Below are 17,812 nucleotides of genomic sequence, written 5' to 3'. Positions count from 1 at the left end.
CTCATTGTGGTATAGTCTTTCATCCTATGAATAACAGTTGATCTCTTCATTCTGGTAGTGATGGGTATTTAGGTAAATTTCCTTCTTTTAGCTATTATGAATAATGCTGCTGGGCATATTCTTGTGCATGTCTTTTTGTTGCACACTGGTGTATATTTCTCTTGGCTATATACTGGTGGTTCTCACTGTGAGGGGTTGTGTGCTACTGGCATCTAGTGGGGAGAGGCTTGCAATGCTGTTAAACAACCTGTAACACAGAATAGCTCTTGCCCCCAAACCAGGTTTATCCAACTCACAGTGTCAGTAACACAGGAATCAGTAATCCATGGGTATAGATTGAGCAGTAGAATTCCTGGATTATAGGTAAAGAATATGCTATTTTAATAAATGCAGCCCAAGAGCTTTTTGAAGCGCTCATTTAAGTTTATATTTCCATCACCACATTGAGAGTGCCGCATGATTTCTGTCATTGCCAGTACTTGGTATTTTTTGCTTTTGTTTTTCATTTTAGTCATGCTGGTGGTTTTAGAAACTTTAGAAAGGATGAAGAATCTGGCATTTAGTGTACAAGTAATATTTAATTTGCTTGATGATATTTCTGATTTTAATAGTAGTATGTATTTATTATTTTTTTAAAGAAAACTTATGGAGAATTCTTTGGCATTCTAGTGGTTAGGACTTCATGCTTCCATTGCAGCGGACATGGGTTCAATCCTTGGTTAAGGAACTAAGATCCCACAAGCCACATGGCCTGATCAAAAACAAACAAACAAAAAGACTTCAGAAAATACATTAAAAAAATAAAGTTTATCCTGTCCCATCACTATTCACATGTTAGATTATTTGCTCTCATTCTTCCCCTGACCCCCCCCAAATTGAAATTTTGCTTAATGTGAAACCTTATATCCTGTTATTAACTCGTTTTGTAATCATACTCTTTCAAATCAAGCTCTCATTTAATCATCAGAGAATCAGAAGATAGCACCCACAGATTGTTCTTCTCCATTCCTCTTTAGTTTAATTTTATTAAGTCTTAACATGGACATCTCTTATCATAGCCATAATGTTAAAGGCTGGTACTAAACCCTAACTTCTAATCCTTATTCCTAATTTAGATACCCAAGTGCTAATCTTAAACTTAATGTCACAGCTCTAATCCATAGCTAATGTATTCTCCCCAATTTTAATTCCCAGTGTTTTTTGGAAGAAAAATATACCATTTATGCTCTGATTTCAAAATAAAACTAACTTCATTATAACAAATTTATTGCAGCACTTTCTAATTTTAAAGGTATTAATAGCTTCATTGTAGAAAATTTAGAAAATAAAATCCTAAGGAAGAAATTAAATTGCCACCCATTTTATGAGTGTTGCCTGTATGCCATGTATTAATTACATAAATGTGTATACACATCATATATCCTTAATACAGAATTAAAAACCTTTCCCTGTGCTATTAAGTACTAGTATTTGTCTACAATATATTTCTTAATGGTTGTGTAGTATTTGATGGTCCATCAGAATTTTAAATTAAATGTTCAAGGAAGAATCATTAAGTTAAGAGGAAGATTTCCTATCAGCAAGTATCAGACTTCATTTATTAGAATTTTTGGATTTATTTGTTAATTATAAGGCAAAACTAACAAAACGTTGTAAAGCAGCTATACTCCAGCTTTTTAAAAAGTAGTTGAAAAAAATAAAGGTATAAAAAAAGTATAAGGCAGCTGCTGCTGCTGCTGCTGCGTCGCTTCAATCGTGTCCGACTCTGTGCGACCCCATAGACGGCAGCCCACCAGGCTTCCCGTCCCTGGGATTCTCCAGGCAAGAACACTGGAGCGGGTTGCCATTTCCTTCTCCAATGCATGAAAGTGAAAAGTGAAAGTGAAGTCGCTCAGTCGTGTCCGACTCTAGAGACCCCATGGACTGCAGCCCACCAGGCTCCTCCGTCCATGGGATTTTCTAGGCAAAAGTACTGGAGTGGGGTGCCATTGCCTTCTACATAGTATAGTAATCAGTTCAGTTCAGTTCAGTTCAGTCGGTCAGTCGTGTCCGACTCTTTGTGACCCCATGAACCACAGCATGCCAGGCCTCCCTGTCCATCACCAACTCCTGGAGTCCACCCAAAACCATGTCCATTGTGTTGGTGATGCCGTCCTTAATATCACTATAAATGGAATTTAGTATAGGCCTGTAACTCATATTTGTTTAGTTACTAGAATTCTTTTAATACCCCCTTTTTTTTTTTTTGCTAGGTACGCAGACAGCACATGGAAAGATGCCTGCATTTTTTGGTGGAGGAGCTCAGAGTTGTGGATCCTTTAGAAGCACGCAATCGTATCTTTTTTGTTTCTGCAAAGGAAGTTCTTAGTGCTAGAAAGCACAAAGCACAGGGGATGCCAGAAGGTGGTATGTATTCATTATAGATTTCCTGTTGAAATATGAATATAGATTATAAAAGTAGCATGCAAATATCTTATCTTCCTATATACTAGGTTTTAAACTCTTCATCTAAATATTACAGGTGGGGCACTTGCAGAAGGATTTCAGGCAAGATTACAAGAGTTTCAGAATTTTGAACAAATCTTTGAGGTAGGAATTTTGTGAATGTATTGACTGATATAAAACTGTAGCATTGGTTGGAAAGTGAGCATAATCTTCTGTTTTCATTACCTGTCTTTGTTAATAACCTTTGGTGTTATTTAGTGTAGTTTCTGACAGAACAAGTGAAGCAAAGAAAGTTTGAAGAAAGAAGGTCCCTGCAAAATGGATGATCTGTAAGAACAGAGAATTAAAGATTGTAATTTCTTATTCTTTTTTTTTAATGTATTTGTATCTAAATGAGACATTATTTTCTAATATTGTGTTGTGTGATGAATATAATACTCTATATTCAGTAGTTAGGGATAAGATTAAAAAAATGTAATTGCTGTTAGAATGGGTAATAGAGCAAAATGAAGATCTTTTTTCTTTTGATAGAACATAGTTAATGCCATTTGACAAAAGTTAATAACATTTCTCAACTGTATTGCCACCTGTTAATTCTCCATGTTTTATGCCAGATGTGCTGTCAAACGGATGCAAAAATAATTAAGATACAGGTCCTATACTTTAGGGGAATCTAAGCTACTGAGGTGCAGGAATAACTAATGTGTGTGCCAGAAGATCCTGTTACATTTTGGGATAGGTGTTTTATTCAGAGACCTTAAAACATCCTAGATTGACTGAAAAATACTTTAGCTGTTAATCTTCTCAGCTCTCATTTAGCTCTATCTAGTTGTATTTATTAGATTACATATCTCCTCACCCCCAGATGAACACAAATACTCAGAACTGAAAAAACTTCCATCTGTAATTCTTCCTTATAAGTAGTAACTATTATAATACTAAGGACATAAATATTGAATGTACTTGGCAGAATTTTTAAAATTAATCATTTGCTCACTATCCCCTACTTTTAATTTGGTGAGAAGAAGACAGACCATTAGGTAGACAAACACAAAATGTTTAAGACAGCCTACTCTCTGTACCCTTGGTAAGGTGTTTCTGATTCTTCGGAGGTCCCTGGAATATCAACAGGTGTTCTGTCAAGTTAAGCTGTAGGATACATGATATCCCAGTTACTTAAAGATCATTTTTATATTCTTTCCCTTTTTTTGCACAAGAGATTCAGTCCTCTACCCACTCTTATCAGAAACAGTCATTTCATCCATGGGAAGAATATTGGGGAGAGTATCTTTTGTTGTTTTGGTCATCTTTTCTTATTTATTGAGCTTTTCTTTCTTTGTGTGTATGTGTTTATCATTGATTTCTCCTACCAAATCATGTACTGTTCAGTTATACACTCATACCTCTTTCATATCGGTTCCTGGTACAGCTTTTGCTTTCTCAGAATATCTCCTTGAAGAGGTGGGAAGAAGAATAAAAGATGTGCTGTAGAGCACTGGTTGCCAAACCTGGCTGGTGATGAGAAACACATGAGGTACTTTAGAGACCTACAGGCTCCTGACCTATCCCAGAGACTTAATCCAGTAGGGCTAGGGATGGACCTAGGAATCTCTTAAATGTTTAAAGCTCCCCAAGTGATTGCAATAATCAGGAAGAGTTGGGAACTGTTGTTTCTAATATTTTTAGAAGAAACTTGGTATTTCACTTTTTTATTTTAAAAGTTCTTTTGAGAATCTAAAAATTATGTTTGGAAAAAACTATGAGCAAGAGCTTTTCCATGAAGTTGTAGAGAATGTTAGGCTTTAGAGTCTGAAATTTTTGTTTAAAGCTATGATAGACATAAAATGAGAATTAGTTAAAAATGATTTGAATTTACCTAAGGAAATAGTCATATGGGCAAACAATTTTATCTTGATGGCCAAACCTTTTTTTGGTAATTACATTGACAGCTCTTTTCAACTTTTTGCCAAAGCTCAAATTTGTTACCTTTAAAATTAATTTTGATAATTTATGATTTCTTATTAATTGATACATTGCTGAGAGTTTATAATTTAGTATATAATTGTTTATTTAAAAATTTTTGTATTCCTTTCCTATATCTGTCTATATACCTATATATAGATACATCATTAAAGTATATAAGAAATATATATTTTTAATATTAATTGAGATTTGTCAATGATTTTATTGCTTTGCTGTATCCTCTAAAGATTAATTGAATAATTTATCAGCTTATAAATAGCATTTTTCGGTTGTTCGTCATTCAGTTCAGCTAATGTTTACAGAAAGTTTTTTTCTGCTTTCATTATAAAAGGGAATGAATTTGTCTGTGAGTGTAGCTTTGGATGTCTTCCATGGCTTTCAGTATCCAGATTTCATTGTTGATTAATTTTTAATTATAGTTTTTGGCATTTCCTACTCAATACAGGAGTTATTAACATTCAGGTATTTTGATTCTTCCCATATGACTTTTCTTGATTTCTCTTTTTTTACGTTGTGATGACAACATGTGGCCTTAAATGCCCATTTTCTGTTTTCAGAATTGACTTCTGTTTGTGTGTGTGTAGTCTTACGGTTTTTGTGAAAAGAAAAACTGTACCAAGTTCATCATTTTATCAAACAATCTGATCTTTACCATAGACCTCTTGAGATTCATTTGATTTAGAAGAAGCTGAAAGGTATATGGTATTTTGGTGTTCTTTCTTGCACTTATTCTGTCAGTTTAAAATATTTCCAAGTAACACGTTTGGAGTGGTAAATAGCATGTTTTTAGGTATTTGGGGTCTTTTATCAAGGGGACTTGACAAATTTGTTTTATGTTTTAATTACACATAACTATTAATATTTATAAATTTGTAACTATGTATGACTAGTTGTAAGCTATTTTCTTTAGATGTTAGTAGAAAATCAGAAGATCTTAACTGAAGTGTGATTATTGTTTTGCTTCTAATCTTTAATAAGTTTTCAAGCAGCTTCTAGCATATTCTGACAAGATGGAATTTAAATTGTCTGGTGTGGTATTTTAAACTTCACCTTATGAAAGCAGAGTTCCTGATGAAATAAGTCTGGTACTACTGCAGGCTATATGTGACTTCCATGGAGATTCATAAGTATGTTAGTGTATATAGGACTCTGAGAAATGGTTCGGTAAAGCTTTATTTAAATCAGCATTTCCTATACTTCGTTTGGAATAGAGTATTTCTTTTGTAGTTGACTTTTGATATTTTTCTGAGCAGTGGGAACATCAATGTGGCATACTTTTTAATTAGAAAACAATTGCCTGCTTTCTTCTTTCTACATATTCACTACTGTATATTTTTGGATCAAGGAATAACTTGTAAAAGATTTTTCCTTTTTGTCTAGTCTAGCTCTAATACTGTGCTGTTATCTACAAATTTGGGGTCTTCATTGCTGATATCTAGATCTGCTTCATCGAGGAACATAGAATTTCTTTTAACGTTTTTTTCTTTTAAAACTATTCTTATTCTTTTATAATAGTTTTGTAAAGGTTAATTTGGCAATTAATGAGACAGTTATTTAAAGTAAAATCAAAGCTTTGTTTTGGTCATTAAAAATAAGCAGTTGATATTATGGTTGATATTATGTAGTTTTGGTGGCTTTTGCTCTGGCATGTACAAAACAGTAATACTCTTAACTTCCTAACACTAATCTTTTCAAGATTAATGATAATTGAGAAACTTATAAATGAGCTTGATGATGAGCAACAATGAGACTATGCTCTGAAAAAAGTAGTGGGCTCTGAGTTAAGCAAACTGTTAGCTAAATGAATTATCCTCATGTACCCTGGAGCTAAAGAAATGAATCTGTTTTGTTTTCTACCCACTCCAGTATTCTGGCCTGGAGAATTCCATGGACTGTATAGTCCATGGGGTCACAAAGAGTCAGACATGACTGAGTGCTTTCACTTTCTGTAAAGTGAATTGAACAAAATAATCATTTTAGAGATGTGAAGGCTTAATATAGATTATAAATAGGACATTGAATAGGACAGTGCTGCTAGGGTATTGACTGCCTTTAAAACTTGAAAGCTATTTATTTTGATAAAGGATAGTATTACTTTAGGAAGTAATTATCACAGTTCGTACCAGTTTTATATTAAGCTCAAGAAAATAAATTCATGGAAATATTAGAGAGTTGGAAGGTATATCCTTCTAAAAATTTATTGTAAAAAATAAACATGGTGTCCTACAGAACATCTATTTTGGGTATTGACGTTGTGACCCAGATGAGTGTTCCTTGATTGTTCGAAGACCAGCTAACATTTCTCTATAGATGCTTGAAGTTGTTTTCAGATGTTAATGTCAGTATAGAATTAGACTTTCTATGAATTAAAAGTGAAAGGCCAATTTTAATTTAATAATTTTGCAAAGATTGAAGTGATGAATCACAATAAATGTTTTAAATAACAAGCAGTATGCACACATACTGAAATTGAAACAATTTTACAAAAGAAACATCCATGATCATATGTGACGCATTTTGATGTATTATTCTCTGTGTAAAAAATACTCGTCATGAATCACTGATTTGTACAACTGTTAGTAAGTTAAGAGCTGCAATTAACTTGAAAGTAAAACATGAGATAACGTATCATTCTGACCTGTATCCACACTCTATATTGTCCCATGACAATAATGGGATTATCTTAGAAATAGCTATAGATATTTTCTATAAACAATTTAAAATACTATGTTGTGTACTGTTAAAAGAGTATTTTTCAGTTTGTTCGGGCTTTAATCTGTAGAAGTTCTTTCATGAATTTTATGTGGCATCATTCAACTAATTTTTCTCAATGTAGAATTCTGGTTCCATGGCTTAAGAACTTTATGAGGTTATCAATTACAAATTTGAGAAAGATCAAGATAGATGAACTAGAAATAGATTAAAGGTGATCCAAGTAAAATTAGTAATCTAATAGGAAATCTTTTTTAACATTGAAAATAGTACCCTTTTTAATTTGTTTTTGAAGATAGTATAGTCAAAGATCCATTGCACATTACTGTGTAAAATTACACAAAGCTATGAACTTGCTGTTAAAGTTTTTTTACTTTTGAATCCTTGACTTTTTTTAACCTTTATAACTTTAAGTTGTGTTTATGTTTCATTTATTTTTTTTTCCTTATGTCAGTTTTGGTTAATGTTATGAACAGCAAGTTTTTGTGTTTAAATTCCTGAAAATGCTTGGATGGAATTACAGTAATGTGTTATGGCTTGGGCCCCTCGCAGGAGTGTATCTCGCAGTCAGCAGTGAAAACAAAGTTTGAACAGCACACTATCAGAGCTAAACAGATACTAGAAACTGTGAAAAACATAATGGATTCAATAAACGTGGCAGCAGCAGAGAAAAGGTATGAATTCATTTTATTGAAAAATAAAAATTATTTTTGTGTCAGTATAAAAAGACTGATATAAAATTTTTATTATTATTGAATACCTTTCACACTAACATCAGCCTGATAGGTTTAGCTGATGCCTACTTGCATGTTTTTTAATCAGTATTTGAAACTGTTAAGCATTTTTTTTTTTTTAACAACCTTAAGCACATATTTACATTCTCAGTATTGCATTCTCCAGAGGAGGCAATGGCACCCCACTCCAGTACTCTTGCCTGGAAAATCCCATGGATGGAAGAGCCTGGTAGGCTGCAGTCCATGGGGTCGCTGAGGGTCGGACATGACTGAGCGACTTCACTTTCACTTTTCACTTTCATGCATTGGAGAAGGAAATGGCAACCCACTCCAGTGTTCTTGCCTGGAGAATCCCAGGGACGGGGGAGCCTGGTGGGCTGCCGTCTATGGGGTCGCACAGAGTCGGACATGACTGCAGTGACTTAGCAGTAGCAGCATTGCATTCTCAGAATATGATCTCAGTATTCTTATGTGTGAGTTGTGAGTTTTAAATGTTTAGTGACTTGGAAATATCTTTAAAGCAGTGAAAGAACCATTTCTTCAAACAGAATTTTTCAAAGTTCAAAACAGGTGACTTTTTTTTTACATTCAACCTATTACTCATCTTTTATTTACTCATATGTTGAAATCTTGAAATCACTCTTTTATGCCAGTTGTGGTTTTATATCAGCTGGTAAACAAGCAAGGTGGTACTACCTGCCAGCCAGAAGGTGAACTTGGTAAGCATTACTCCATATGTCATACTGTAGTACAGTATTTTATTCCATTTATTGTCTTATAATGATGAAAACGAACACAGAAACCAGCACTATTCAAAGAAAAGGGTAGTTCTCACAAACTTGGTACACTTGAAACTAAGATCAAGATGTTATTAGATGTTACAAGCATAATGATGTTAAGCCTCAACTGAACCTTTAAGTGAACTTAAGCCAATCAATGGAAGGATATAAAGCATCTAAGATTAAATCCAAGACGATATCAAATTGGAAATTTTAAATATTTGATCTTGCTGAGAAGAAAACTCCTCTCATATCTAGGTCTGTTGCCTAATTCTGGCACTTTTGCAGGATGCATTATGTATAAAATTAGAGAATTTGCAGCATAATAAACACAAGGGTCAGAACCCAGAGTCTGATCGCTAGCCTTGTCACAGTGTTTCTGTTTATTGAACTCAGTTGCTATATTACGGTAGCCAAAGTAAGTATTGGTCCACTGGGTTGACCTTAATTTTTATAAAAATATAAACATTGAAATAAACCTGGCACAAAAAACAGGTGTGAATTGAGGATGGTTTGTAACTCTTTTAGCTAAAGATATTAAAAAAAAAATCTCAGGCTTTTGTTTTCCTATATCATCCAAGGGTTAACAGATTTAGCAGATAGTAAATATTCTAGGCTTTGTGGGTCATACTGTCTATTTTGCAGCTACTCAGTTCTGCAGTTTAGAGCAAAAGCAGCCGATTACACCCAGTAGGTACATGAATGCATGTGACTGTATTCCAAGGAAACTAACAAAAACTAGCAGCTGGCTGGTTTGAGCTTGCAGGGTGCTTTATTAAGTAGACTCAATAATGAGTTAGTTCTATTTTAAATATTTGTATCTGTGAATTGGGTGCAGATTTAGAATCCTTATTAATCCTTTGTGGGATTCAGGTGCCACAGGAGCAGAGAGAGAGCAGTTTCTCTCCAGTCATCTGTAAAACATTTTATGAGTGAAATGTTATTTGAATCCCTTTTAGATGTTGAAACACAAGGTTTTTTTTTTTTTTCTTATATCACACTAACAGATGGTTCAATATATGTGAGTGTCTCCTTAATTTCTTTAGAACTTAAATGTATCCTGAATATTAATTACTCTTCCTACTACAATAGGGTTTATTCAATAGAAGAGAGGGAAGACCAAATTGATAGACTGGACTTTATCCGAAACCAGATGAACCTTTTAACACTGGATGTTAAAAAAAAAATCAGGGAGGTTACAGAGGAGGTTGCAAATAAGGTGGGTAACGTTAGCTTTGTGATAATATCTGGGAATGATAATACTTTTGATAGTGCTAAAAATATTATCCTGTTACTTTAAAAGAATATCAAGTTTTTTCATTTTGATTTTTTTGAGTAGTCAGTCATCTTGTTTAAATTTTCTAATTTTGATTTTTTTGTATTTCCAGGTTTCATGTGCAATGACAGATGAAATTTGTCGACTCTCTGTTTTGGTTGATGAATTTTGTTCTGAGTTTCATCCTACTCCAAGTGTACTGAAAGTATATAAAAATGTAAGTTACATTAAGTGTTATTCAGATACAGTTTACTTATCTTGCTGCTGCTACTGCTGCTGCTAAGTCGCCTCAGTCGTGTCCAACTCTGTGCGACCCCATAGACGGCAGCCCACTGAGTCTTATTCCACTCTTCAGTGATTTGGGCATTTTAGTGTCTTCATGGCAATCAGTACAGGATTAAACTGTTAGATCTCCTATGCATTCTTATAATAAATATAAATTATAAAATACACAAGAAAATTACCCACTTCAAAAGAATAAAGTCATTTCAGTGTTTACTACTTTTTTAGTGTTTTTATAAAGTCTGTATATGTTCTAGAGAAGAAAATAATGTGGACACTTATCACCATTGTTAACAGGAGTTAAATAAGCACATAGAAGACGGAATGGGAAGAAATTTGGCTGATCGGTGCACCAATGAAGTCAACGCTTCAATGCTTCAATCCCAGCAAGAAATTATTGGTAATATTTATGTCTGCAAGTTCCTATGTAGTTTTTTCATATGTATATTTATTAAAATATCTTTTAGATATCTTATAAAATGTAAAACATTATTTACTGTTGTTAACCGAAGTATCATAATTTGGTTCTTTCTAGAAAATTTGAAGCCATTACTTCCAGCTGGTATTCAGAATAAACTACACACACTGGTTCCTTGCAAGAAATTTGATCTTAGCTATGATCTAAATTGCCACAAGTTATGTTCAGATTTTCAAGAGGATATTGTATTTCGTTTTTCTCTGGGCTGGGCTTCTCTTGTCCATCGTTTCTTGGGCCCTACAAATGCTCAGCGGGTGCTTCTAGGATTATCGGAGCCTATCTTTCAGGTATCTATCTATCTATAAATATTTTTTGGTAGGCTTTTTTTTTTTTAATTTTCTATTTGTGTAGGCTTTTTATTAGGTGGTTATTGCTATACTGTACAGGTGTGTATCTGATTCTACCAGTTGAGAGTCTCTTTTTATTTCATTTGTGTGATTTTCTCTGTAGAACTAGCTTTGTCAGCTTTGCTTATTTGTACGGTAATATTTATGATATAGAGCCATTTTAGAATTAGGTATACTACTATGTTTAAGGGAAAGCCATTTCCCAAATTTTCATTCAATACTGTTGTAGGTTACTCTGCATTCACTTTTGATATTCTATTTTGTAAATTTTCTAATCTTAATCATAAAAAAAACTATTTTGAATTTATCAACTCAGTAATTTTTCAGGAAACTTACAGTGTTTTAAAACCATTGCCACAATCCAGTTTTAGAACATTTCTGTCACCCTTGAGGATATGCTTGTGCCCGTTTGCAGTCAGGCTTCATTTCCACTGCCAGCCCTACTGCTAGTCAGGTTTCTCTAGCTATTATTTTTGCTCTTTCTGGACATTTCCTATGAATGGAATCATACAAAATGTGACTCGCTACTTTCACTTAGCATAATGTTTTCAAGATTTGTCATCATACTGTATGAATGTTGTAGCATGTATCAATCAATATTCAGCATTTCTTTTGTATCACTGAATAGTATTCTGCCATGGCTGTCACACATATTATTTATCCATTCATCAACTGATGGACATTTGAGTTGCTTGTACTTTTTGGCTATTACGAATAATGGTGTTATAAATACCCATATACTGTTTTTATGTGGGCATGTGTTTTCATTTCTCTTGAGTATTTAGGAATGAAATTGCTGAGCCATATGGTAACTCCATGTTTAACTTTCTGAGGAACTGCCAAACTGTTTTCCAAAGCAGATGCACCATTTTTCATTCCACCAGCAATGTATTAACATTCTGTTTCTCCACGTTCTAATCAAGGCTTTTTTTTCTGGCAGATACAAAGTTGTATCTCATTGTATTAATAGTTTCGATTTGTGTTTCCCTAATGACTGATGATTTTGAACATCATTTCATATGCTTATTCTTGTATTTCATTTTATAACATGTCTATTCAAATTTTTTGCTCATTTTTAAATTAGGTTATTTGACTTCTTACTGACTTTTAAGAGTCCTTTACATATATTCCAGATATAAGTCTTTATCAGATACATGATTTCAAAATATTTATGTTTTTCTAGTCTGTAGCTTGCCTTTTAATTTTCTTATGGTATGTTTTAAAGTGTAAAGGTTTTAATTTTTATTTTATTATGCTTTCATTTTTTATTTTTATTTATTTATTATTTTTGGCTGCACGGCTTGTGGGATCTTAGTTCCCTGACCAGAGGTTGAACCCAAGCCCTTGGCAGTGAAAGTGTGAAGTCCTAACTACTGGACCACAAGGAAATTCTCAAGGTTTTAATTTTGAAGCCCAATATTTCTTTAAAAGATTGTGGTTTTGGTGTGAAAAAAATTTTATGTGCAGTTTTAATTTCTCTTGAGACTTGAGGGCCTATTGTTATAAGACAGACTCATTGTATATTATAAAAATCTATTCTTTATGGTTTCAGACCATTTTTATTTTCTTCATGTATTTATGGTAAACTCATTAATTGGAGTCATTCTTTTTGTAGTTTTACTGCTGTAATTTTAAAAGAGAATTTAATAGAATTTTTTAAATGATTATTCCATGTATAGCTGTTTAATTGAATTAATTCTTTACCCCTCAACCTTATCAGCTCCCCAGATCTTTAGCTTCTACTCCCACTGCTCCTTCCAACCCAGCAACACCAGATAATGCATCACAGGAAGAACTCATGGTTACCCTAATAACAACATTAGCCTCTCTTACATCTAGAACGTCTATGGGCATCATTGTTGTTGGAGGAGTGGTAAGAAACAGTACCTTTTTTTTTAGAAACAGTATTTTTTGGTATAATTAAAATTGAAATTTTTGCAAAGCTACCTGCTAGATGAGGAAAAGAATGTTTACTTCTGTTTCCAGATTCTATAAGATGATATGAAAAGTTGTAGGTTAAAATTAGTGAACTGAGTTTCGTGGATCTAATCTTTAAAATTTTTTAAATATTTATTTGTTTTTTAATTTTTTTTAATTGGAAGATAATTACTTTACAATGTTGTGTTGGTTTCTGTCATACAATAGTGTGAATCAGCCATAATATACATATATCCCCTCCCTCCTAGGCCTCCATCCCACTGCCCTAAATATTTATTTTTATATTAAAATATAATTCACATATAAAATTGTATTAGTTTGAGGGGTACCACAGGATTTAATGTATGTATGTATTGTGAAATGGTTATCACAACATACATTTTTAAGTAATATTTCCATCACAGCACACAAAGAAATAATACTTATACATTGGAATAACAATGATCCAGCGCCCTTATCTAGCCTTCTCCAAATACCAAAGAGATCACCTTAAAGTATTAAATGTTATTTTTTGTAGTAGTTCTTACATGTTAAAAAATTTTTTTATGTCATTAACAGCATAGGTTTACTTGTTTTCCTTTTTTTTAATTGACATGTAGTTTGATTTACAATATTGTGTTTTAGATGTACAGCAAAGTGATTGTTACACACATACAGACGTGTATATATATATATATATATATATATATATATATAGCTATTTTCAGATTCTTTTAGAGGTTATTATAAAATATTGAGTATAGTTGTCTGTGCTTTAAGTAGGTACTTGTTGGCTACTTTTTTTTTTTTGGCCTCACTGCGTGGTATGTGGGATCACAGCTGTGTGTGTGTGTACGTGCACCTAGTCATGTCTGCCTCTGAAACCACACGAAGAAGCATGAGGTTCCTCTGTCTGTGGAATATTCCAGGCAAAAATACTGGGATGATTGCCATTTCCTACACCAGGGGTTCTTCCTGACCCAGGGATCAAATATGTCTCCTGCGTTGGCTGCTGCTGCTGCTGTTGCTAAGTCGCTTCAGTCGTGTCCGACTCTGTGCGACCCCATAGACAGCAGCTCACCAGGCTCCCCCGTCCCTGGGATTCTCCAGGCAAGAACACTGGAGTGGGTTGCCATTTCCTTCTCCAGTGCATGAAACTGAAAAGAGAAAGTGAAGTTGCTCAGTCGTGTCAGACTCTTAGCGACCTCATGGACTGCAGCCCACCAGGCTCCTCCATGCATGGAATTTTCCAGGCAAGAGTACTGGAGTGGGGTGCCATTGGCAGGCAGATTCTTTTACCACTGCACCACCCAGGAAGTCCCCATAGTTCCCTGACCAGGGATCAAACCCATACCCCCTGCAGTGGAAGTACAGAACCTTAACCACTTGACTGCCAGGGAAGTCTATTTTATATATAGTTTGTTTTGATTTTTTAAACTTTTGACCTAAAAAAATTATCATCCCTTTTTGAGATACATTGAATCAACTTACCAAATACTCGGCAGGTTATAAAAGTTCTTGCCTGCTATTTCTGTGCTGCTCCTTTTTCAGCTTGATTTTCAGTAATTTCATATTTTCTTATAGAGAAGGAAGATAACATTTTTTAAAAAATGGATCTAACTCAAGGATCTGTACAGAGCCAATGCATTTTCTAAAATGCCTTTTAGTACAGTCTCCCTAGTAGTATCTTTCTTTCTCAAAGTAAGCTGTGAATTTATCTTACAGATTTGGAAAACTGTAGGTTGGAAACTCATATCTGTTTCATTAAGTATGTATGGAGCTTTGTATCTTTATGAAAGGCTCACTTGGACCACCCGTGCCAAGGAGAGAGCCTTTAAACAGCAATTTGTGAATTATGCAACTGAAAAACTGCAGATGATTGTTAGCTTCACAAGCGCAAACTGCAGCCATCAAGTACAACAGTAAGTTGAAAGATTCATCTGTGTTTTTGTTTTAAAGCTTTACTGAAGTATGACGTACATGCAGAAATGCATGAATAAGAGTACCAAAGAATTAGCACAACGTGGACATATTTTATAATTGCCACCAAAATGGAAAAAATAGAATGATCAAATAGTGGGCTCAAAATAAATGCATGGTGGTTATTTTTTACTATTACAGCCCAGATTTATAGGCATGATTTTTTTTTAAACTCAAGAGAATTTTATAATAATAATAAATACCTGGGTCTTCTGAGTTTCTTTTATGTATCTCAAATATTTGGTAATTTAGTAAAAATACATAGGAGCCCAGTCAAATCGATGCATACATAATATTCTGTATTAGGGTGCTACTGACACCTGAATTAGAAAGTTTTCTGAGCTAAAGATAATTGCAATTTAGTAGAAGAAGCAACATGTACATAATTATTTTTAAAAAAGATGAAAAATGATAGGTAATGAGAGCTTCATAATGTGAGGCTCTAGAATCTTAAAGCATAAAAGACAGTGGATCAGTAAAGGTCTCCTGGAGGAGAGGTAGCCTGATGAGATTTGAATGTGCAGAATAGAAAGAGGGAAACAGAGAAAAGAGCCCAAACTAGAAACATGAGATAATTTCAGTGTGGCAGATGTGTACATAAGAGCGGTCCATTGGAGTGTAAGCCTAACAATAGGACAGGTTTGGATAATCAGGAATCTTGGGAGTGACATCATTAAATTTAAGCTCTAGAACAGATAACTTGGCAGTGGTATAGTGTGTAAAATGGTTTAGCCTCAGGAGACAAAAACTGCCAGAAGATTGAACTGTTTCAGACACAAGATCAGAGCCTGTAATAACCTATTTAGAGCTGTAGGGAACGGAAACAACGAGGTCACAGAATTGAGACCACTGATTTAGTTCATTCATTTCCCAGATATTTATTGAGCTATTTTATTTAATGGTGTTAATTTTGATTTATTTATATTAATGAGGATGACATAGACCTCCAAAAGAAATCAGTCGAGGTTCACATTTCATAAAAAGAGAATGAAGCTTTCCATTCATCATTATCAAACATTAATCACCTACCATGTGACAATAACTATAGCTAAAAGTTATGGTAGATTACAAGTTAAAGATAATGTGTTCTTTCTTAAATGACTTTAGACTTCAACAGAGGCAACTTCAAAAAATTATTCCAGTTAAAATAATACTAGCCAAATATTAATGTAGTAAAATGTTAAAATAGATGCTTCAATTTGTCTAACCTTGGTATTTGGTCAGATGAGGAGAGATGGGAGAGGGAAAAGACCATGGGAAAGATGAAGATGGGCAAAAGAATAGGAGGATAGTTGCAGAGAAAAACAAGTCAGTCAATCAAAGTCCAGTGGTACACACCTACTAGGCATGCTCCCAATAGCAAACACACAATATTTGCCAAAGTCCACGTATTAACTAGCACACAAATACACCCTTTGACTCTAGAAATGCAGTTAAATTAAATGTTCCTATAAAGTATTTTTGACTAAGTCACAGAAGTTCATGAAATTTCCTTTCCTGTTTCCAGTAATTTATTCTTATTGGTAGGGGATGAGAGTAAGGCTTATTATGTTTCTGAAGAAATATACCCAACCTTTGCCTTTTTATAGCTTACTTACATTCACAGCAAAATGGCAGAGTAGTTATTACCTGTTGAGCATTTGTCTTGAGGCCAGATGAAATCAAGCCCACAGTCATATTACGCTTACAAGTACATACACTCTACCCTCCCTCATACCATTCTTAGCAATGTTCTTTGATACCTTATCTCTTAGGGATTTTTTAATCTTGTGATTTTTTTAATGTAAACTTTAAAGCTTATTCATTTTAAAAAGACATTCATAACTGCTGATAAAATTGTTTTTTATTTTAAGGGAAATGGCAACCACTTTTGCTCGCCTGTGCCAACAAGTTGATATTACACAAAGACATCTGGAAGAAGAAATTGCTAGATTATCCAAAGAAATAGATCAATTGGAGAAAATACAAAACAATTCAAAGCTCTTAAGGTATTTGACCCTTTTCTTCTCAGTAATATGAACATTTACTTGTCTCATTACCAAAATACAATTATATAAAATTGCTAGCAAATTTATGTTAAAATTTTTGGCTTTCTGCATTGGCTTAATTATAATTTTCCATAGTTAATTCCATATGTTTTATAATTTCAGTGAAAACTAACTTCAACAGCAAAAAAATATGAATTTAAAGGGATTTTTTAGATTCAGACTTAGAGCCCTGTGTTAAGCTATATTTGTCCTTGTTTAGAGCAGTTCTGTTATTAAAATTATGAGTTTTCAGTCCTATATATCCAGGATTGATAACGTTTCTTCTCTGTGGGGACTCTTAGGTATACTTAAATTTGAAGCAGCAGAAGTAAACAAGATATCCTAATATAAAGTGGAATTATGGTTTAATATGATTTTCTATGGATTGTTTGTTTTCCATTATTGTTTCCCTAAATAAATTCTGCTTTAGAGAGTCAAGACCAGAAGTATTAGCGCAAGGTCTATACTTCTTGACAGTTCTTAACTTGCTACCCATTAGCTCGCTCAACTACAAGTCTAGGAGAATCACTAAGCATCATTTCATTTCTGCTACTACTTACCAGGGCACATGCTACATATCACATCAGATCAGATCAGTCACTCAGTCGTGTCCGACTCTTTGCGACCCCATGAATCGCAGCACGCCAGGCCTCCCTGTCCATCACCAACTCCCGGAGTTCACTCAGACTCACGTCCATCGAGTCAGTGATGCCATCCAGCCATCTCATCCTCTGTCGTCCCCTTCTCCTCCTGCCCCCAATCCCTCCCAGCATCAGAGTCTTTTCCAGTGAGTCAACTCTTCACATGAGGTGGCCAAAGTACTGGAGTTTCAACTTTAGCATCATTCCTTCC

General features: G+C 34.1%; 1 protein-coding gene across 1 annotated transcript in view; it reads left to right on the top strand.

Annotated features, from left to right (window-relative positions):
* Positions 1-17,812, top strand: part of MFN1 (mitofusin 1) — a 44,032-nt gene that overhangs the window by 14,332 nt on the left and 11,888 nt on the right. The window contains 10 exon segments of the mRNA NM_001206508.1: positions 2,253-2,406; positions 2,522-2,589; positions 7,693-7,814; positions 9,746-9,872; positions 10,042-10,146; positions 10,509-10,611; positions 10,747-10,976; positions 12,757-12,909; positions 14,679-14,875; positions 16,787-16,921. Coding sequence (NP_001193437.1) covers positions 2,253-2,406; positions 2,522-2,589; positions 7,693-7,814; positions 9,746-9,872; positions 10,042-10,146; positions 10,509-10,611; positions 10,747-10,976; positions 12,757-12,909; positions 14,679-14,875; positions 16,787-16,921 — 1,394 coding nt within the window.

Source organism: Bos taurus, chromosome 1, assembly GCF_002263795.3.
Source record: "Bos taurus isolate L1 Dominette 01449 registration number 42190680 breed Hereford chromosome 1, ARS-UCD2.0, whole genome shotgun sequence".
In the NCBI taxonomy this organism is placed as follows: Eukaryota; Metazoa; Chordata; class Mammalia; order Artiodactyla; family Bovidae; genus Bos; species Bos taurus.
This window is presented reverse-complemented; position numbering and strand designations above follow the sequence as displayed.